We start from the raw sequence: 24,572 nt of genomic DNA on the forward strand, positions 1-24,572 counted from the left end.
ATTCAAAATATCTCCTTTACCCCAAAAAATAGAGAGAGTTTCTGTTTGAGAAACTAGGAATGGTCATAAGGAAGAAACAACACAGGCTACTGACAATGGGTGTGGTGTTACTTCAGGACAATGCAATGCTCCTACATAGCCACTTATGATATTACAAGTAAGAGGTATTAGAACATTCACCACCTAATCCTGACCTTCTCCCTTGAACTATCTTTTATCTGTTTTATCATCTGAAGAAGTATCTATCAGAACAATATTTTTCAACAAATGAAGATGTGAAATCCCAGTTGATGCATAAAGTTTTGGGCATTATGAGGAAGGGATATATTTATTTCACATTGGAACAAGTGCCTGAACAGATATGAGGATTATATGGAAAAACAGTAAACATATTACGACTCATTTTTTTTGTTTAATTTTTATTTTGTGAGTAGAGATTTGTTCCTAAAGAAGTGTTTCCCTTCTTTAGGAACAGTCAATAATTATCTGGGGGTTAGGTGATTTTAGAATCACTAGGCTCTCATAAAGGTGGCTACATTGGTCTCAGATGGTTTTTTAATTACTAAAAGCAAATTCTAAAAATTCTAAATGGAATGCATTCAGAGCAGTAATCAAAATCACCTAATCTGGGGGTTAGGTGATTTTAGAATCACTAGGCTCTCATAAAGGTGGCTACATTGGTCTCAGATGGTTTTTTAATTACTAAAAGCAAATTCTAAAAATTCTAAATGGAATGCATTCAGAGCAGTAATCATAGAAGCTACTAGGTTTTTCTTATCAAACTAAGAAATACTGTTCAAGGTTTAAATCTAAATGGGTATCTGATAAACTGATGAGACTGACAGAAGAGAAGAAAAATGCATGGGATGCATATTATTATTAGCCATATGGTGCAATGAAGCTTGAGGCTTATGCTGCACCAGCCAAAAAAAATTTCTGAGTTACCCTGAGAGAGAGAGAGAGAGAGAGAGAGAGAGAGGTAGGAGGCACCAAGGAAGAGAAAAATGATGATATCCAGCTCAGGACCCTGGGAGTGTCAAGCCCATACTCATCAGATGTGAGCCCTATAAATTATCAAGCGATACAGATGCCTACAGTACATATAAACAAGTCTGCAATCAGGTCACAAAAGAAGGTTAGGCAAGCTGTGGCAGATTATGAGAAGTCCTTTGAAAGGATGCAAGGAAAAACAGCAAAGACTTCTTTTACTTATGGAAACACTAGAAGGATCAATCACATTGGTCCTGTTCAGGCTGCTGACAAACTTAGCAGGTATTTTGCATTTATATTCACGTATGAGAAATTTTTAGGGATGCCATAAGTGTGTCAAATTCTAATAGGGAGCTGAATGGTTTTGTGATAACTGAGAGGAAAGTAGAAGAAAAATTATTGAAGCTAAATGTCAAAAAGGCACCTGTAGTCAATGGGATCTATCCAATTACATTAACTCTTTGCAGTCTGATGTTATATCCACTGTGAAATCATAAAATTCCACTTCCAATCTGACGTCACATCCAGCAGGCCTGTCAGCTTTTCTGATTACAGAATTTGTTTTCCCACTGTGATGGTGCAATTATTGTCTTACCACATATTTACATTTTGTATGAACAATCCAAAAAACTAAATCCATGTTTATTGATGTTCATATTGAACTGTTAAGCACAGGCAGTTTTGTTTTTTAAGTCTTCTTTCAATTGGATGTCGTGGCACTGCAAACCTGCACTTTCAATAATGAAATCTGTTTGAAATCTGGCTCAATTTTTGTAGTGCTATTTATTTACGCTTCATATAAAAAATCTGAAAAACGAAATCTATGTTTATATTCAAGTTATTAATAGCAGGTAGTTTTTTTTTCATTTTTTTTGATCGTCTTGAAATCTGAATGTCTCAACCAGCACAACTGTCAGCATTTCCAATTATGAAATTGTGTCTTCCCGATGTGGTGGCTTAATTACTGCACTGCCATTTATTTATATTTTATGTAAACAGTCTGAAGAACTAAATCAATATTTATATTGAATAGCTAATGGTAGGCAGTTTTTTTTTCCCTTTTGAAATCCAATGTGGAAACAGGTGCAACTGTTGACATTTTTGATTATAAAATTTGTTTTCCTACTGTACTGCCATACATTTATATTTCATATAAATGATCTGAAAAACTAAGTGGATGTTTACTGATGTTTATATTCAATTGTTAATGGTGGGCGGCATTGTTTTTTTTCAGTGTAGAAGTCACAAAGTAACTTATACTCTGTATTAGAGTGAAGTATTTAGACATGCTGTCCAGATCTAGTAATGGCCTTTCTGATGGAGAAACTGTTAGACTTTTCTGCATAAATTGAGGGGGGGGGAAAGGAAACCCTTACAAATAAGATAGTTTCCAACTGCTCCATATGGTATGACTGGGTTTGGGTTTCACTAAATGAATTAAAGCAGGTTTTTGGAGTAATTATCTACATGGAACTAAATGAAAAAACTGATATAAAGAAATATTGGCCTGAAGAATGAACAGACAGAATTAACTTTTTCAAGAATATGTTTAAAAGGAAATAGTTTCTGCAGATATTTTTGATGTTGCAACTCTGACCACCCACAAAAGGACAAACAAAGAATTCAAAGTGGAGACACTAAAGTAAAAAATATCATTTATTCAGTGGAGGATTTTCTGAATATTTTATTCTAGGAAGAAATATTCCATTACGGCTTTCAAACTGATTTGTCATGCTGTTTTATATATTAGGTCATGTAAACCCAAAATAATTAATTTTGAACATTACATTTCAACTAGTGTTTTTTTTTTATCGTTAATGCTAACCTACATGGGGAAGACGATGAAAATAATGCTGGACAGCAGAGGATTAAAGGAGGCAGGAAAAGAGGTAAGCAGACCTTTAGCCATGATTATGAGGATATATTTTGATTCAAAGAAGGTTCCTGTGGACTGGAGATGTGAGAATGTATCCTCAATTCACAAAGAAGGATATGGTGACATGAGTAACTACAGATATGTTATCTTGACTTCTGTTACAGGGAAAATAATGAAGTTACAGGGAAAATAATGAAGTTACTGGTTAATGAAGTAGTGCAGAATCATCTATGCAAGAATGCAGCTATACTGCAGTCACAGCATGCATTTGTTAAGGGGCAGTCTTGTCTGACCAATCTGATTGGATACTATGACACAGTAACAAAGGAAATGGATGCAAAATAATAATTTTTTTTGACATCATATATTAAGATTTCAAAAAATCTTTTGATACTGTTGCACATAAAAGACTGCTATAAAAATTGGAACAGTATGGCATTATGGAAAGTTACTGCTATGGATATAGGAGAGATTGAGTGAGAAAAGACAGAGGGTGGTTATCAACAGGCACTGTTGGATTAATGTTATCAGTGAAGTTCTCCAAGGGTTTACTGCTGGGTCCAGTATTGTTTACCATATTTATTAATGATATTAATGAAAGCATATCAGACTTAATGTCCAAGTTTATAGATGATATAAAGGATGGCAGGGTGGTTAATCACAGTAATCAGGATATACTACTATAACAAAACCTAGATAAATTATGTGGATAGGCAGACAAGTAGCAATTGAAGTTTACTATTCAATTGACAAATGCGAGGTACTACATATGGGGAGCAATAATCTCAGATTAACATAACAAATGTGTGGTATCACACTTAGGATAGTGGAGAATAAAAAAGACCTGGGAGTAATTGAGCAGTCAGATGTAAAGTTCTCTGAGCCAGCCAGACAGGCTATATATCACTGACAGGCTTTATCAATGATATACAGGAATTTGGATAGCAGGGATAAGGAGGTGATTACTCCATTGTACAAGGCAATGGCTAGGCCACATCTTGAGTACTGCATACAGGTCTGGAGGCCTCAATTTTGGAAAGATGTGAATCTGTTGGAACAGGTGCAGACAAGAGCAACAAGATTAATGAGGGGAACAAAATGGTGCTCTTACGAAGAAAGACCTCACTTCTACAAATTTCAGTGTCTGGAGATTGGGCACCTGTGAGGATAGCTGATTGAGGTATTTAAGGCTTTGAATGGATTGAGTGAGCTCAATGCTGATGGCATCCTTCTTGCTTGGACTACATACATAAGAGATCATAGATTTAATATGAGGAAGGAAGGTTGCAGTAAGATGTGTGGAATTTTTGCCTTCAGCAGCCAGGTATTTGATTGCAGGAGCAAGCATCTGTCTGTTGTTGTTGTGGAGGTGGGTAGTATGAATAAATTCAAGGCAGAACTAAAAAAATTATTGGAGGGGATGGAGAGGTGATGTGAGAAGTGGAAGTGTGGTGTTTTTTTGTTTTTTTTTTTTGTTGATGCTGTATAAGCTTGTTTTCTTGCATAATTTGCACTGCTAATACTAATATTGATAAAAATAAATAAATAAAAAGAAGAAGAAATACGGTGAATCAATTAAATTTACATTTTCTAATGTTCAAGACAAACTCCTGAATTTCTAAAAAAAATGCATCACCAGTTTTCCTTTCTTCCAACTAGCTCACTCTAGTCATCTTTCGGTTTTAACATTCTTCTCCAAGTTTTGTTTTTATCTCGTTGTTCCATGTAGGTTTTACTTGACTACAAGAAACAACAAGGAGACATTGCTCTTGCTGACAAGATGCTTCAAAATTTACATAGTGCCATTCACAGGGAGGCCAACGAAAGGGGAGAGGAACAAACTTATAGTTGTTTTTAAAAAAATGATATATTTGAATTAAATTTTATATCACATCTTCTCATTTTGTAGAGTTTGTCTAGTTTCTTCTCAGTTCCAGAAGTCTACTGTATATACAACTGAATGCGAGGAATATGAAAGTCTTTAAGCTTAAAATTACTTGGAATATCACAAGGATACAACTTATTATTAAAATTTTTTTTAATATTGACTGCTGTTTAAAACATCTGTTTGGCTGATGTACAAAGCAAAACTGTTTCTAAAATTTCATAGTAAAAAGAAGCAAATATAATAGTAGCTTAGCAAGCAAACTCTGTTCTTACCTTTAGCTTCAGAGGATTAACTTCTAGCACTTCTTGACACACTCCTTTGCCTTTTACTTCAGGTTGATCCATTAGATATAATAAATATTTACCGGTTAGTGTATAAGTAGGCCACAATATGTGAACCTCAGCCTCACGAACCATGCTAGGCCCACGGTTACCAACCTGAATTAAAAGAGAACATTGACACAAAAAGACAACCATATAAATAAACATATTTCAGGTGATTTGAGAGTGTCTTAGAGCACCAAACACTAAACACAGTGTTATTTTTTATTTTTCATTTTCAACATTTATTGCTAGAATCTGTGTAATGTGGGTATAAAATTAAACATCTGCTATAGTACTTTTAACACTACTACTTAGCAAATGATATCTCTCTTAACAAAAATTCTATAATATCTACTGTAGATGTTTATCATATGCTGAGAGATACATTTATGCATCATAGCTGGCTTAGCCTTTTCTTCATTCACTTATGAGTTCACTTTCACTTTAGGTTGCTTTGGAGTTTTTAAGAGCAAATAATGCATGCCTAAAAAATTCCCATACTGGAATAAACAAGAATAGGGATGGTTAGAACATGCCCAGCATATTAGAGAAAGCAAAATGGTTTTTTTGGGCCCTGCACTCCAGTTGATGAAAGAGAGAGAGAGACCAGGTGACACCTAGAGTTAAGTAACTGCGATCGTGGATGTGACTTACGCAACTTTGAAGCCACTGGTGAGAAAGAAGGCAGATGATGAGTGGCATTCCACTCCCTATAAATGTAGACTACTGATATCATAAAGCAGTGTTGGCCAACCTTTTCCTAGAGCATGCCACATGTCAACCCAGAAATGGATCCAGAAGCCACCCAATGCAAATCGAATTTAGGGGCAGAGGAGTTTAGTTGCAGAACACATTGAAGAATTTGGTTACCACTTTTCTATATAACTGCATGTGTGACAGATACTTGGAAAATAGGTACATAGAGTACTTGGAAAATATATTAGTTTGGAGGCAATAAACTATGAATTCCACATTATGATGGATTGGTTATGTTATGTACACAAAACAAAAATTCCAAAACTACTTAATTTTTATATTTTTATGCTTTTATATAACGGTAACTGCTCCTGTACCAACTAACTGCTCCAACCTACTGGTAGGAGGGCAAGAGGAAGGATGCAGAAAAGATGGATGGATGATGTAGAAGAGGACTTAAAGATCATGAGAATAAGAAGTTGGAGAAGTTTGACTTCTGGGAGGGCTTACTGGTGGAACATTGTTGAGAAGGCTAAGATCTGCCATGGGTTATAATGCCAGAAGATGAAGAACTGCTTCTGTACATTCTCAGACAACTTTGGTGATACCATGGCACAAATTTCCAAAGACTCACCCAAGAAGTCTGAGGATGTACAGGAGCAGTTATCACTATACATACTATATGCAGAGTTGCAGCAGTAGTAATTGCATGAATGAGATGCTATTCACAAACTTTTCATGATTTTGGCACATCAACTACTCAGGCCATAGTGCACCTCTGGAGAGGTGCATTGTGGCCTGAGTAGTTTGTACCAAAATCTACTAAGAATAAGCCTCTGTTAGGAGTGGAAAAGGACACTCTATAGTGATGAATCTTGGTATGTATTGTCTTCATCAGATGGAAGGATTTAGGTGTAGTGATAAGTGTAAAATGTTTTGAGGACCTGCACCATCTCAGGTGTGATGGTAGTCTGATGCTCTGATGCTATGGGTTTACTTTTCGTACTATGGTATTGAACTGACTGTTTTGTAGACATTACTTCAAAGGAGCAACATTATGATATCCAATGACATTCAATTTATGGTGTAGGACATTGTTTTTTCAACAACAGGATATTTTTCTCCACCCACATCACAAAACAGCCTGTGACAAGCAAGTTTTTTTTTGGGGGGGAGGGTAATATAAGACTAATGGGCTGCCCTGATCTGAGCTAACCAAGCCACCATGGCACAAATTGGAAAGATGTGCATGGGCTCATGGGGCCCAATATCATTTGTCCATTGAAAACTTCTGTTGGAGGAATGGAGATGTATTTCCATCCACACATGTCATAAGGTAGGGATACAATATATGGACCACAATGGCTATGCACTGTATTACAGGTTAAAAAGAGCATTTACACCATATTAAAATCTTATCTGTAAACTGCTGTTGATTATTCTCATTATGTCCCAGTACTTTTGGTAATATTTATAAGCCATAATAGAATAAGCATCTAAAAACTTTCTTTCCTCTATAGTAAAAACTATGAATGGTGTTCTGTAAGTCTATTAGAGTAATATAAACAAGTAGTCACGAACTTGCAAAAAAGTGTTGTGCTCAGAGAGACTGGGCTCTTGAGAGGTGCACCATAACTTAAAAGTAACTGATAATTTACTTAGTTCAGTGAATAGTGAGAACTATGGCATAAATTTCAATAAACATAAGTAGAAAAATCCTATGGAATCCTCTGCTTTTGTGGAAGAATCAAGAACTAATTAGCATCAAGCTATGGAAATTATGCAAAATTAATGTCCTTGTAGTGTAAAAACATTTGTGCAAAAATTTCATTAATTCATACAATATATCCATCCCCCTTTACTTTTATCTTATCTATGTATTGCATTGTGAACAGTCAAACCAACAGAACAAACTTGTGTGTAAAGATCAAAACCTCCCAAAAACTTCCTCATTCACTTCGCAAATATATGTGATCTCTGTTCCAATCTCAACAATCTCCATTTCCACTGCAATCTGCCAAGTCCCACTTACATTTTCTGACAGAATCCCAATTATCAGTTGTCCTAATTATTCATTCTATGATTATTTTTGCTCCAAAGGTGATTGGTATATGTCTGTTCTGATATTTCTTGTCAGGACTTCCCCATTTGGAATCTCGTCTGGCTTAAAATCTCTCTCTACACCATTCTGTCAAATTCATCTACTGCCTCCGTTATTTTTTTTTACTAATCACCTGGAACTCTTTGACTACCTTTCTTGAAAATGTCTTTGTACAGTCTAATCTTCCTTTCTTTGGAAATTTTAATTTTCAAAACTCCAGCTGGCTTCTGTTTTCTAGTTGTATGGATCCAGCTGGTCAAGGTGTTGAGGATTTTGCAATTACTAATGACCTCACATTTACCCCAGAATACCAGCCAATTATAAATGCACACCAACACTTATGACTGATAACCCTCCCTCCACCTTCAAAGTATACAGTCAGTGTTAGTAGTCCTCTGGGTCCGTGGCATGCAAACTTATTTCGCTCGTGACCCCCTTTATTAAATATAAAATTGATGTGACCCCTTAATGTAAACCCTGAGGAAGGATGACCAGATTTTTAGAGAAGAAAAATGGCATTTTATAAATTATGTAGTAGAAAATTTTATTTGAGTACTGAGAAAGGAATAAAAAAATTGTTTCCTTTTTAATTTACACATTAAAATAATTGTTTAATATTTTTATTGAATACAGCCAAAACAACAAATCAAATTCTTATTCTTCAATTAAGATTACAAAACAATAAAAAATGAACAATTACAAAACAAAGCAATTAACGAGAAGAACGAGCCTGGATAACCAATAATATTTGGTCCATATTTTGCACAATGTTTGAAATTACTAATCTCATTCATCTTTTGCACATATTTTGCACAATGTTTGAAATTACTAATCTCATTCATCTTCTGGATCAAGTCTGAAAAGCTCTTTTGTTTTTATAGCTGTTAATTTTGAGAAACCAATCGCACATAAATATGTAGACCTGAAAGGTAGCAATGTGTTTATATCGCCATTTTCGATAATTCTGGACACTCGTCTCGAAGAGAAAGCCAAATTTTTCCCAAGTAGTCTTGAAAAGAGCACATAATGCTTCATCAGATGACAGGACGGTAAGATCTTTCTTTTTGCTCAATGGTAATTTCGGGACATGAAGAAATTTCAAAAGCAAAGGGGTCACAAATCCAATACAACTTTTTTCTGGAGATACATAAAATCATTTGCAAAAATTCTTAATTAGCATTGTTAGGTGGGTGGCAATGATATCCCTAAATTGTAAAATGTCAGTATTATAACAAAATCAGAAAAGCATGGAAACATTTCAGTATTATTATGTTCAAATTCAGTTTTCCAAAGATTAAGCTTCCCTTTGAAAGTTTTTATTTTATCACTGAGTATTAAATCATTAAGTTTTTCAAATATATCAACAAGAGATCTAAGTTTTCCAAGCCATTTTTGATTTGTAAACAACTGAGCAAGGTTCTCATTTTTATCCGATAAAAACAATAAAACTTCATGTTTGAGGTCAAAAAGACATTGCAACACATTACCACTGGACAACCACCTCACTTTCTTATATATAAAAAAAAAGTGTTTCATCCCATTTCATTACAAAGCATTGCGAAAAGTCTGCTATTTAAGCTTTTACTTTTTTAATAAAGTTTATCACATTTATTGCATCTTTCAAAACTTCGTGCAAATCAGTTTGCATTTCCTTTGCTACTAATGCTTCCCTATGTGTAATCCAAAGATTCGAAACTATAATTGGAGCAATTTCCTCTACTTTGCCTTTTAAACCTTTATTTTACCCTGTTAATGCAGCCCACCATGGGAAGGAGCAGCAGTGCATAGCACACACTTCTTGATTAGACCGGGATTCGAGCCCGTCACCACCAAATATGGAGGATGCGGAAAGGTCAGGGAATGACCACCACATATTCCTGGAGCAATATGGCCTTAGTTGCTAATGCTCCTAAAATCCAAAATAACAACAAAATAACAGCAGCCCACCATCAGTACAAATCACAACTCAGTTGTTCCATGTTAGATTATTTATTTGAAAGAGAACCTCAGGGGCTCATATCTGGTGAGTATGTGCTTGGCACACCCAGGGTCGTGAGCTGGATATCATCATTCTTCTCTTTCTACTTCTGACTCTCTCTCTCTCTCTCTCTCTTGCAGCATAAGCCTCAGGCTTCCTTGCACCATATAGCTAATAATGGCAAGTAAGCGTAGGCAATAAGGGCAAGTAAGCATCAATGCCTTATTATGGGTGATTTCAATTTGCCTCTAATTGATTGGAGTAAATGGGAAGGAAACTCGACATGGGGAACAAAATTTTTAAATCAACTAGATGACTGTTATTTATACCAACATGTCAGGGAAAGTACTAGAGAAAAGAATATCCTAGACCTCATCATCACCCATGAATCAGATGACATAACAGGGCTGACAGTAGAGGAACCAGTAGCAGGAAGTGATCACGGAGTTCTACGGTGAATGATGACGAGAGAGGTAGCAGAAGTAAAAGGCAAAGGAATGGGTTTTAATTTCAGAAAAGGAAATTACGATGCCTTAAGGTACTACATGGCCTCTATTAACTGGGTAGATATCGTGCAGAGAATGAATACAATTGAACTGTGGTACGCTTTTAAAACATTAATCACAGATGCCTTGAATGCGTATATACCATTAAAAAATACTCCACGAGAAGGGTTCCAAGTTGGATGAATAGTGAAGTTGCCACATTACTTGAGCAGAAAAAGGTGGCATGGAAAGGTTACAGAGCAATAAAAAGTACTGAAGCCTATAACAGCTACAAGGTGATGTGTAATAGAGCCACAGAAAAGGTTCGACAGGCAAAGGCAGTTTATGAGAAATCACTAGCAAACAGAGCAAAGAGGGGGGATAAAGAATTTTTCACATATATAAATGCCAAGAAGAGCAGGACAAACCAGATCGGACCTTTACGTAAGGGAAAGGGGATAGTAATAAATACACCAGCTGCCATTGCAGATGAACTCAACGGTTATTTTGCATCGATATTTACAAATGAAAAGCCTTTTGTGGCAATGGGAAATTGTGGGAGTGAAGTTGAAAAATATGTAATTAATGATATTGAAATTTCGCAAGATTATTTAATGAAAAAACTTTCGAGCCTACAGACCAGTAAGGCCCTATAATCTTAAGAGAGGCGGCAAGCGAGTGCATTGAACCATTGAGGCTAATTATGCGAGCATCATTAGACTCTGGGGAGATTCCCTTGGATTGGAAAAGTGCAGATGTATCTCCCATACATAAGGGTGGCTCTAAAAGTGAAGTTGGAAATTATCGACCTGTCAGTCTGACTTTAGTAGTACAGAAAATCATGGAGGCAATGATCAAGGGTGAAATTCAGGATCATTTGGATCGAATTGAAATTCTCAAGGATACTCAGCATGGTTTTGTAAAGGGAAAATCATGTTTAACAAATCTGGTTCGCTATTTTGAAAGGGTCACTCACGAGCTGGATTTAGGGAATAATTTTGACATTGTTTATTTAGATTTCAGCAAAGCTTTTGACTCAGTCCCACATGAGCGGTTGCCTTATAAGCTGGAACAGGTTGGAATCACTGGGAAAATCCTTAGATGGATAGAAGGATGGCTTCAGGGCAGGAGGCAGAGGGTTGTGATAAATGACTATTCTTCAGATTGGGTTGATGTAAGAAGTGGGGTTCCCCAAGGATCAGTATTAGGACCACTGTTGTTTTTAATTTTCATAAACGACATTGATGAAGGGATAGAGGGCGTGATGTCTAAATTTGCAGATGTTGTTAAAATTGGTAGAGTAGTTAATGATCACTGTCAAGCTGAGCTTCTTCAGAGAGACCTAGATAGACTTCAGGAATGGTCAGAAAAATGGCAGCTGTGCTTTAATCCAACAAAGTGTAAGGTATTACACCTAGGAAACAGTAATCCCAAAAAAACTTATTTACTTGGTGGAGTTCAACTAAACTCAGTACTGGAGGAAAGGGACTTGGGTGTTACGATACCGTCAGACATGAAATTCTCTGAGCATTGTAAACAGGTTGCAAGGAAGGCCCATGGTGTCCTATCGATGATCTATCGAACTTTTGCAAGTAGAGATAGGGACGTGATAATCCCATTAATAAGGCTTATGTTAGACCACACTTGGAATACTGTGTTCAAGTATGGAGACCGCACCTAAAGAAAGACATCGAGCTTCTTGAAAGGGTGCAAAGAAGGGTAACTCGCCTGGGGAGATCGGCAAAAGGGCATCCTTATGAAGAAAGACTTCAAATATGTGGGTTGCAGAGTTTTGAAACTAGACACCTTAGAGGAGATTTGATTGAGGTGTTTAAGGCTCTGAGAGGCATCAGTAAAATGAATGAGGTCAAAATTTTCAAGATTATAAATGATGCTAGAACTAGGGGACATAAATTCAAGTTACAGGGGGAAATGTTTAGATTGGACTGCAGGAAGTTTTATTTTAGCCAGCGAGTTATAAATTACTGGAATAAGTTGCCTTCATGGGTGGTAGAGGCCGACAGTTTGGGGAAATTCAAAGGTCATCTGGATAGTACTTCCGGGTAAGGGAAGCGCATAGGATGATAGGTTTAATTTCCTTTTTTTTTTTTTTTTTTTATTAATTATTATTATTTAGTTATTTATTTTATTTTTTATTTTTTGTTTTTATCATTGTTTTGTTCGGATTTTTTTTTTTTTTTTTTGGCTGGTGCAGCATAAGCCATAGGCTTTCTTGCACCATGCGGCCATTACTAATACTAATACTAATAATAATAATAAATATTTATAACATAAAATCTTCTCGCCCGTTGTCCTTCCTTCCAAAACTCTGCAAAATAGAAGTCTCTAAATTATCTCCCTTGTAGCAGTATCTCACATATACAATAAGTTGAGCAAGGTTTTAAATATCTGTGGATTCATCTAACTGTATTGCAAAAATTGGACTTTCTTTCAATTGATTTAATAAACTGAATTTTATGTTCTCCACAATAACTGTAATATGCTGCGAGACTGTGGTGTCTCTGGATAGAGGAATGGTATTTAAATTGTTGCTGTACTTTTCTCCATGCATAATTGAAATCATTTTTACAGCAGCAGGGAGAACAACAGATCCATCAATAGTATGCTATTTCAAGTTTTTCATAACATATCACGCACAAAGGATGCTGCTCATCATCAACAACACTAAGTAAAGCTGTACTTCTTAAATTCTTTTTGATATTTTCTATTCTTTTTAATTTGGAATATAATGGCTCTCTACCAGAAATTGGTGGTTGCACTACCCTTGAAATAACGTTAGTGTCCAAATTTTCACATTATACATTTCTTACCCTTTCTGCTTCTGAAGTATCTGTAGCAACATTATTGTCGTAACTCCTTGGCCGTTTTGTTCTGATTACCCAATTGTCCATGGTAAAATATATAGAAAATATTTTTTTTCTTAAAAACAACGATAATATAAAAAGTAGCAAAAGAATAAAAAACATATCAGAGTTGACATGAAAGCACCGAATTACAAAGCAGAATAAGGTGTGCATGCAACAGACTTGCTATTTACTGCCACTGCTTATTTGCACCTCTGGCCTTCAGGCAATTTCAGAAATTTTTGCTGTATAGGAAGCATGAATTAAGAGCTAAAGGGATTATGGTTCAGCAATTGAGTAGTAGTGAGAAGTCACACTAGTCAGCTGCTTTCTGTGTGTCTATAGCAAGTGAGCAAATTAAGGTGTATTACCTACCCATAAGGGCAATAAGTAAGAAAGCCACCTGAATCGTGATATACAAGTGAAACCACCCTAAAAAATAAAGAGTGGCAATAGGGTTCATTCATATCTCAGACTTCGTTCAAGTAAGAGGTCTCTACACCTACAGTATTGAAAAAGTAATTTTAACAACAGGTTTCTTAGCTTTTATGTACACAATAACTAATTTTATTTAAAAATTGCTGCAACTCCTTTAATTTATCCTGTGACCCCTCTGGGAATTGTGCCCCATAGTTTGTGCACCACTGCTCTGGGTAACACATAACAAATCTGCAATAGTCTCCTCTCTAATGGAGTTTCTCTCTCATGGATGGCCATGAGAATGGCCATTCTCAACGGCATTATAATAATGGTAAATGGGATGATCTGCATGATTAATATTAGTCTTTTCCTTAGTTGGATTACTGTTTTAAATCTGATCCTAATATGTGCATTGATCATACCAGTGAAATTATCCTTGTAGGAATGCAATCCTTTATTTTACATTCCATTCTAAAACTGCATCCTTCCATAGGAGTATAATTAACACTAGAAGTGTTTTTATTAAGTCTATAAGCCTATAAATTTATGAAAATGTGATTTTATAGCATAAATGCATAACAGTACATAACATAATTTTATAGCATAGTACATACCACTGTTCCATAACCTGGGAATATTTTAGTGTTATTACTGTACTCGTGTATCTCTTAGTTTAAGGCAGTGTTCTTAATTTAAATTTGTGATAAAATTAGATTCAGACTAGAGTAGAAAAGCAAAAAACTCATAGTGGGAATGCCCTCAGAGAAGAAATGCTGACAGCAGTTCTCCTAGGAATCAGGATCTTATATTGTGTACTTCATGCATGTTTGCAAAGCTATGTGTGGACATAATACAGCCAAAGGGGAGATGCCTTTGTCTTTTTTTTATGAAGTGTGTGTGAGGTGATTTAGTATGAATTCAGCATTCTAGAGGAGAATATGAGAGTGCTTGAAGAAAAGGGTTGATGCCCTTAAAGGAATTAAAACGAAGGACCTATCAATCACTCAGCTGCACAGCTTACCACTGTAGCCTATCAGATAATGTAGTGGCATCCCCAAAAGCAGGAAGTGCTGGTCCCACAGGGAGTTGCTAATGTTTGTGACTTTACTGTCAGAGAAACTTGAAATATGTTGTTGTGTTTGTTTGAGTTATTAGTGCAACAACAACTAAGGCCATAATACACCTATTACAGTCTTAGTCAGTACAGGTTTCATCTATTAAACAGGTGGATTCAGATAAGTTGTAAGTGTTAATCATTTTTAAGCAAGTGAAAAGGTCATTAATGTCTCAATCTCCCATAATCTATTGTAATGTTGGTTGAGTAGAGGAGCACATAACAGAATGCTATTTGTCATTATCTTAAGTATAATAGATATTCGATGATAAGATGTTTTACTGTGAGTTGGGTTTGGCAGTACTGCACAGTGGAGAATGGTGAGTTGGTGAATATGCTCAATCCTTAATCTTGCCTTTCTATTTCCTCTTAGGCTTGATAACCACTGGTTGTGACCATTCTTAATTTGGAACAATTTATTGCTTTTGTGCTTCTGGTAAATAGATAGCCATTTTTTTCCTACTGTTACATTGTATGATGTGTTTGTAATCAGTGTAAGGTATCTGGATGTCTGATGGTATGGGACTGGCATTCTTGGCAGTAAAGTCTGCTTGTTTGTTTCCTCTGATTCCAGCATGCCCAAGTATCCAACAGAAGATTACACTTTTGCCTATTTGTATGAAGCTGCACTAACTTTATTCAAATTTGTTGTAGTGAGGAATGAATGGAAGGAAGTTTACACTGAAGAGTGGGCAGTGCATAAGGAATTGGTATAGATATTGATTTGAGAGTATAAAGATTGTTTTACATCATATCACTGTTATACCAGTCATATACTTCATCATATCACTGTTATACCACCAGTCATATACTTCATCATATCACTGTTATACACATATCATATCAACATTGGCATTCACCTTCTATTGGCAGGGTCTGGCGCCTTAACCGCTTAGATACCCTGGCAAGCACATTGTATACTATCCTGATGGCATCCTCTAAAGCCATCAGGATAGTATACAATTATATATATCATTCAGTAGATTACATTGTATTGTGCTGCACTCCAAAGGGAGCTGTTGATATTTTAATGTTTGGTAGAACTATAGCTGCACCAACTTTACTGTCTTGGAACTGCTAGTGAATATTTGGGTGAAACCGGAAAATCAAAAAGAGTGAGCTGCATGGATTTTCTTAACATTAAAATTTGGAAGTGCATTCTTTCCCCATTGTTGAAAATGGTTATCAGTGTGCATCAAGGGTATTTGCCATGGCAGTGTAGCCATGCTAGCATCTAGAATTATGTTATTCATATTTAACCTCCAACATGCATTTAAGCCTTGTAACCTAATTCCACATGGTTTATTCTGCAATGGATTATTTTAATACAAATTATCCCATTTTGGTGTGAACAGGTATTTCCATATACACAATGTGTGAACTTCAAATTTTTGCTGCATAGTTTAATAGCAGATCATGATAATGAAGGTGTAGTGGAGGTTTGAGTGCTTCTGCATAAAGACTGAACTGGGAATGTATGAAAAGCCCCTAGGACACTGAAGTACAGGTTCAACCTATTTTAATACAATTTGTCTGGCTGAGGCATATACACATATAGAGGAGACCCATGGTACAATTAAGATCTAATTAATGAATGGTATAGGTGTAGCAGCATGTAACGATCTGAACCCCATGACATACCAGAAATCACCCTAAGTAGATTCAGATCCTTTAGACAGGTTGTACAGATATGTTTAATATGCTCCAAAAATTTATATTTTTTATCTGGTATTATTAAGTTGAAAAGTAATTGGATGAGAATTGAGTTGTAAGTCTGTATCAGGGTGTAAATTATGTTTATAGCAAAAATAGATAGCTGTGGTTCAATCTTTCAATTAAGCACATATTTTGGGAGTGGCATGAGATTGCAAGATCATCTGCATACAAGTATGTTTTGACTTTGTCAGGAATATATTTGGTAATTGATCCTGGGGACAAACTTGAAATATATTGGGTAAAAAGAATAAGTGGAAGAGGAGTGTATGTCTGCCAGGGAGAAAAAGTTGATTAAGTTGCATAACAGTTATCTTTTTTAAAGAGCACAAAAGATGATATTACACACGTTGGTACTAATGCCAGGAGTATAGTAAATAAATTTGAGGAATTCTTGTCTTGGTTAGTTAAATCATCAAGTGCAAAAATTGTAGGGATAGCAGAAACATTGTGCCACTCAGACCAGGAGATGCAGAACATGAATACAGTGTGTACAGAAATGGCAGGATGGAGGTTATGCTTCTTGTTTAAGAAGCACATATAATCTAAGGAAGTGCACCCAGTGAATGTGACTACTATAATGTTGAATCAGTTTGGTGTAAAACAACCATTGGGAAAACAAAATGAGAACAGGACTATATTAGATCAAATGACTATGATGAGTATAATGACTGACTATATAAATAGAATGGACCAGAAAATCAAAATGCCTTATAATAGAGAATTTTAATTTTTCAGATATTTACTGGATCTTGTAAATATCTTGTAAGCTTGTAAATTAAAGCTACTTTTTTTTTTTTTTTTTTTTTTTTTTTTTTTTTTATGAGAACCCCAACACAAGACGTATTAGAACCTATAGTACTTAGTACCGTGCTTGGGTTGGAGGTTGAGAAGACAAAAGAAGATATTTGTTGATATTGGACTTGAACTTCTGTAGATGTAATTTTCAGGAAATACGTATGAAGGAAGGTTGTTCCAGAAAATGGCAGTTGAATGAATAAATGAGGAAGATGAATGTGACTTCATCTTCCTCATAAATGGATGTTGGCTGGTGGTGGCACGTGTTTGGACTGTTTTGAAAGAGAGAGCGGGAATTATAGAAGCCAATTCGGAAGAACAGTGCCCATGGAAGTATCTGTAGAAGAGGCATGCAGCAAAAACAGTGCGTCTATGAGAAAGCGAGTGGAGAGACTCTGTTAGAGATGAATTATTAATTAACCTAACTGCCCTCTTCTGAATGGAATCAAGAAGCCTGAGAGAGGTTTTGGGGGCACCACCCCAGATGTGGGAACAATATTCCATGGCAGGGCGGATTTGCAATTTATACAGAGTGAGCAGCTGTTTGGAAGAAAAGTAACGCCGAGAGCGAAAGAGAAAACCAAGTTTTTTAGATGCAGAGGAAGCAATATTTGTAATGTGCTTGTGCCAAGAGAGATTAGAAGTCAGGGTAATCCCCAAAGGAGATATCATTTTGCCTAGAAATCGGAGTGTCACTAAAGATAAGCATAGGAGCAGAAGAATCCTTTTTGCGAGATATAAGACAAGATTGAGTTTTAGAAGGGTTGAAATCAACTAAGTTGTCTTTGCCCCACTGGAGAATTACCTGAAGATCGGCATTTAAGGAATTGGCAGCAGATTTTCGAGAACTTGAAGCTGATTGAGCTGGACAAGGTTTCTCAAAATGGAAAGTTGAATGCAATGTGCTATCATCGGCAAAACTATGGATAGGATTTCCAGTCAATGGAAGAAGGTCATTGATATTCAAGAGGAAAAGAGTGGGGGAAAGAACTGAACCTTGGGGGACACCGGCATTAGTGGAGAAGTTAGAAGACAGAGAGCCATCTACCATCACCCTCAGTGAGTGATCAGAGAGAAAACTGGATAACCAATTACTAAAAACAGTTGGCAAACCATAAGATGGAAGCTTGTTTAGAAGACCTTTATACTACTATGTGTTGTTACTAACATAGTAGTAGCTTTAATGGACAATTATTTTCTGACTACCATGGGAGAAAGCAATACTATTGATCTAAGTATCAGCAGTGACACTTTCATGCATTATGAATTTCCAATTAAAGAACCCACTGGGTGTCAGTTTTTTTTTTTTTTTTTGTTAGTTGTTGGCGCATCGGCTTATGTGGCCTTAATGCACCTCCCAAAGTTTTTGCATTTTACACTGATCCAAGCCTGAGGCGGGATTCGAACCTGTGACCTTTGGGTTGCCAGACAGGCACTTTACCCACCTGGCTAGCCCGGTCGGCTCCGGGTGTCAGTGATCATAATCAGCTGATATAAGATTTACTACTATCAAGGGTAAAGGGAAGAGATTTTTCTTTTGTAAAGGTGACTACAATGGTTTTAAATAATTAATTTTTTTTTTTTAGTGAGTACATGTGATGTTACATGGAAGAGTTCAAGGTCACAGAAGCTACTGAGTTTTTATATCAACTACAAAAACATTGTTCAAGATTGAGATTAAAACAGATGAACTGATTAAACTAGCAGGCATTAAACCAATTACACTGGCAGGGCAGAAAAATGCATGGGATGATTATAAATTATCAGAAAACACAGAAGCCTATAGTAAATATAAAGTAGTCTGCAATTAAGTCAATAAGGGTGTTAGGCAAGCTAAGGAAAATTATGAGAAATCTCTAGCTGTGAATGGAAAGAAAAGTATGAAAGAATTCTTTGTTTATGTTAACAAGAGGAAAGGGATGAACCACATTGAAGCCACTCGATATGAATGGCATAACTATTGATGATAATCAAGTTGCTGACAAATCGAATAAATATTTTGAATCTACATTCATGTGTAAAGAAGTTTTCAGGGATGGGGGATGCCAGAAGTATACCAGATTAAAATGGTAAGCTAAATGACTTGTGATAACTGAGAAGAAAGTGGAAGAGAAATTGTTGAAGTTAAAAATAAACAAAGTACCTAGGGCTTATGGAATCTATCCAATTGTATTAAAAGAAGCAGCAAAACAGGTAAGTAAGCAAACCTTTTGCCATTATCATGAGAGCATCATTGGATTCAGGGGAGGTCCTGCAGACTGGAGATGTGAAAATGTTTCCACTATTCATATAGAGGGATCAAAAAGTAAAGTGATTAATTACAGACATGTAGGCTTGACTTCTGTTCCAAGGAAAATAAAGGAGTCAGTGGTTAAAGAAGAATTGCAGGGTCACCTTGACAGGAATGCAGTTATATGGAAATCACCACCAGATTTGTCTGCCCATTTTAATTAGCTACCATGATGCAGTAACAGAGGATGCAAAAAATAATTCTGGCATTATATACTTAGATCTGTTGGTTAGCCATGGACAGCAACTTTCCAATCAAGACTTGGAAGAACTGGCTAAAGAGCTAAGCCAACAGAAGAAGGAAGAGGAGGAGAAAAAAAAAGATGAAGAGCCTCCTCTAAAATCTATGAATACAAGCGATCTACAATGCATCCTTTCAGTCATGGAGACCCTCACTAATGAGCTCTGTGAGACTGACGACGACTGGGAGAGAAGTGCAAAAGTGAAAAGGAGCATAATTGTATCCATTAGCCGTTATTCTGAGATTCTCAAAGAAAGAAAGAGGAAATCTAGACAGTCAACACTGCATGCTTTCTTCAAAAAAAGGGAAGAGCCTCAACCAGGGACTTCATCAGAGAAATAAAATCTCTGCATTACACACTGTCAAAAAAGATCAATGCAGCTGGTGCTTACAAAAACTTTCGGTTTGGGCTTCAAACATATGAAAGCAAATGTACAAAATTTAATTTTTTTATCTAATTAAATTTAGTTTGGTTATTTTATATTGTATTACATTTAATTGTTTTATATTAATAAAAATACTGTTTTTATGTTCATAGCATTCATTTCAGTGCTTTAAATATAATAATGTTATATTACTTATGTCAGTTTTGAGAGTTATCCTGGAACATAACTCACTGTCTTACATTATACAATTAGGTTCATTTTACAATGGAACCCGATTGTAAACTGAGGACTACCTGTATATATATTATATGATGTAATTTGCATTCATTAATAACAGACATAAAAAGCTTAATGGGATTAATTAGGTAATCATTATATGATAATAATAAGAAATAATTATGTACACAGCAATAAGTAAAGAAAGTTAGCACATGGGTAACAACTACATATACTGATACAGAGAGAGAGAGAGAGAGAGAGAGAGAGAGAGAGAGAGAGAGAGAGAAGGCCATTTAGAAGACCAATTAATTGACTGGATTTCAAATAAAATATTGCTTTTATGTAATACAGACCTTAATCTTAAAATTCTTTTATGCTTGAATTAAAGAAAAATAATTAGAACAGCATAAAATATTTACATAAAGCAACATACTGCATATATGTGTAGAACTTCTGGACCAGCATCAGTCTCACTAATTTTCTGATGTGGATATATTTCTGAAGTATTGTAAGTTACTGTCTGTGGCTCAGATATTCTATAAAGAAAAAAAAAAAAAAAAAAAAAAAATGATTAACAATTCTTAAAAAAATTGCATTGCAAAGAAACTGAATAGTATAATTTTTTCATATAGTCTTTCGTTATTATTAAAGAAATTAGCAAGAAAAGAATGGTCCAATCATGCTGTAACTTTCAAGGACAGTCTGATATGGTAAAATTCCAGTTATAAATGAAAACTGTCAAGCAAGTAAGTGACAAATGTGGTTGGGGAAAACATCTAATCCTGTATTCACAAATATAACTTTTTCAAAATAGTGCTAATTTACTTTCCTAACGTTCTGATTAACTAATGGCTTGAGAAAATGCAGCCTAAATACAAGAAGAGGAAAGCAAACTGCACTGTGGCAAAGTATGTCACGAGCTGTGGTGGCTACACAATGATGCATTGGCAAGTGAGCTCATCATCATCACACTATGGACTTTGCAGTATAGCAGTTTCTTTTCTTTTCTTGTATTTAGCAAAAATGCAATATTCTTTTTTGAAATTATTATTTCAAATTTTTGCCAGTTCTAATAATAATTCTGAATTATTATTAATACTGGCATATGATGTGATAATGCAAACTTATAAAAAATCAGCCAAAAAAAAAAACTCGCTCGTATGACATATCCATCCCAACAATAATTTGTCTAGTTCTTCCTTGAATTTATTCAAACTACCCACTTTCTAAAGTTAATTATATAGCAATAGCTTAATTTTATTAGTACTCACCTCTGATAAAATTCTGGAGGTGAGTACTGATAAAATTAAGCTTTAAGTCTCCCTATAATCTTTCATTGTCGACTACCCACTTCCACAACAGCAAATGGAGGTTCATTTTAACAATCAACCACCCACTGGCTGAAAGCAAACTTCCCCACATCTATCATGCAACTATGATTCCTCAGTTGAATTTAAGTCTCCTTGTGTGTAGGAAGACAGCATTGAGCTTGCTCAATCCATTCAAAGATTTAAATACCTTATTAAGATCACTTTGTGCAAATTGCAGTATCTGGTGTCTAGTCTCCAGACACTGCAATTTCCAGAACAGAAGCTTTTCTTGGTAAAACCCTGAATCATATCCGGGTATCATCGTGGGGGGGGGGGGCACATGGCTAGGTTTTTGAGTGTTTTTTTTTAGATAGACCTAGGAACACTTATATGCATGGTTAAGAGGGGGCATATGCCCCTCTGCCCTTCCTGAATATGCCCCTGGTAAGACCACCCATTTTTCCCGTTTCAGCAGATCTACATCCTTCCTAAATTGAGGCCTCTAGACCAGTAAGCAGTACTCGAGATATCCATTCCTTATCCCTGCTAGTAAAGTTCCTGTATATCTTGACAGGTGGTAAGTTATCCTCGGATTAAAGAAACCCATATGCAGTACCTTGCATTTGTAAATGTTAAACTTCAAATGCCATTTCTCAGCCCATCTACCTAATTTTTTTTTAGATGTTGTAGTAGCTTACCTTGATTACTACCATTAACACCATGCCAACCTTTATACCACCTGCAGACTTAGACATTAAGCATGATATTGTTTCATTAATATCATTAATAAATATAGAAAACAACAATGAGCACAGCACTGAACCCTCAGAGACTCCACTAATAACATTAGTCCAATGAGAGCAGGGTCCATTAATAACCATTCTCTGTCTTCTCCCATTCAACCATTCCTTTATCCAGAACAGTGTCCACTGTTCTGGATAAAGTAATCACTTAATGCCACACTGCTCCAATTTATACAACAGTTTTATATGTGCAACAGTATCAAAAGCTTTCCTAAAATCCAAGTACAGTTGGACCTCTCCTTCAATGAACTTCAAATATAACGAATTTTTCTATGTAGCAAACTTTTTTGATTTCCCCTTGGTCATTACATTGAAAATAGTTTCTGTATAACTAAGAAAATTTCCATATAATGAACTGATTTCGATAGACCTGGGTACTCATTGTTTGCACCTCTGGCCTTTAGGCAATAAAGCTGATGCTGTAGAAAGCATGAATGAAGAGCTAAAAGGATTAAGAATTAATCCCTTTAGCTCTTAACAGCTAAAGGGATTAATTCCACGAATTAAGAGCTAAAACATTCTGCAATTTAGTGGTTACCATAAAACCCAGGGGGAGGAAACTGGCCAACTACAGCACAGAACAGAAAAAAAGATGGAAGGTTTTGGGAGAGGCCTTTGCCCAGCAGTGGGTCAGCAATGGCTAATAAGAAGAAGTAAAACCTATACACTACTGTACTGAGAAGTTGCATCAATCTATGTGTCCACAGCCACTGGCAATGATTAAGGCATATTCCTGACATTCGCTTCAACCTGTTTTCTCTGTGAAAAAAAAAAAAGAAAAAGAAATTGCTTTAAAATTTTGTTTTCCTGCCAGTAGTGTGTTAACCATTCTGAAAAACTGTTTCAATTTTCAGAGTGTTTGAGGAAATGGGACCCAGTCAGAAGCATGCGAAATTATGCCTTCGTGATGTAGATGAAGCAGTTTTTAAGTGGATGAAGTTGATTCAAGACCAAAACGTGCCGATATCAGGGCCATTAATAAAAGAAAAGGCTATGGAGCACGCAACTTTTCTGGGGCGTAAAACATTTCAAGCCAGTTATGGTTAGCTGGACAAGTTTTTTGGCTTACTCGAAAAGGTTATTTGTGATGAAAGTGGAATTGCAATAGAAGAAGACTATACCCATTGGAAAGAAACAGTTTTGAAAAAAATTATGGAGGACTACGAGCTCACAGACATTCAATGTTTATGAAATATCTTTTTTAAATGTTTGCTGAATAAGACACTGAAATTGAATAAGAAATTGTTCTTGATGAATTTTTATGAGTTGATAATGATGTCATAGTAGCTGAATATCCGAGTGACCCCAACATTTTGGAGAGTATTCAAAGAACTAGTGACAATATCGACGATGAGTGGATGAAAATGAGGGAAATATTAAATATTCCAAACATGAAATGTTGGCAGTATTTGAAACTTTGCATCAAGGCCTTAAGTGTGAAGAAAATGTGCCAGAAAATATATTTGAGTGTTTAAACAAATGTGAACATTTTTATGAATGGTGTACAGTAGAATGCAGTGTACAACAAAAAATAACCAAATATTTTATGCCATAATTCTTAGAAGTATACTAATACATTGTACTCCTCTTATTAATTTACTAATACATTGTGCACATCATGTAAGTAGTCATTTCTTAATATGTATGTATTAATAAATTAATTATTTTAAAATGTTAGAAAATTTATTCATTCCCATTTATTTCTGATTTATTTCCCATCTTTTACTATATTTCTGAATTTACAGAAGTTTCATTGTTGAAAAGGTCATATTTCTTTATAATGGAATTTCTTTTAACAGATTTTTTCAAGGGAATGATCGATTTCTTTATATAGAGGTCTGACTATATGATATAAAAATTATTTTTTTTGCATCCAGTTCCTTTCTTACTGCATCATAGTGACCAATCAGTTTGGTCAGACAAGATCACCTTTTAACAAATCCATGCTGTGGTTGCAGTATAACTGTATTCCTGTCTAGTAGGAAAGTTAAAATCGCTCATTATAAGACATATAGTGGAGGATTTTAATCCCATTAAATGTCCTCATTGCTCTCCTTTCTGTACACATTGTACTCCCC

At 35.6% G+C, this 24,572-nt stretch overlaps 1 protein-coding gene across 1 annotated transcript in view; it reads right to left on the reverse strand.

The window, feature by feature from the left end:
- The window catches only part of LOC150090997 (integrin alpha-PS2-like), a 366,306-nt gene that overhangs the window by 23,833 nt on the left and 317,901 nt on the right, over nt 1–24,572 (reverse strand). Inside the window, exons 24-25 of the mRNA XM_090381009.1 lie at nt 20,815–20,917; nt 5,027–5,191 (exon numbers count right to left, since the gene is read on the reverse strand). Of these exons, the coding sequence (XP_090237135.1) occupies nt 5,027–5,191; nt 20,815–20,917 (268 nt within the window). The remainder of the gene's footprint in view (nt 1–5,026; nt 5,192–20,814; nt 20,918–24,572) is intronic.

This window comes from Mastigoproctus giganteus, chromosome 1 (assembly GCF_048544385.1).
Source record: "Mastigoproctus giganteus isolate SK-2022 chromosome 1, ASM4854438v1, whole genome shotgun sequence".
NCBI classification, from domain to species: domain Eukaryota; kingdom Metazoa; phylum Arthropoda; class Arachnida; order Uropygi; family Thelyphonidae; genus Mastigoproctus; species Mastigoproctus giganteus.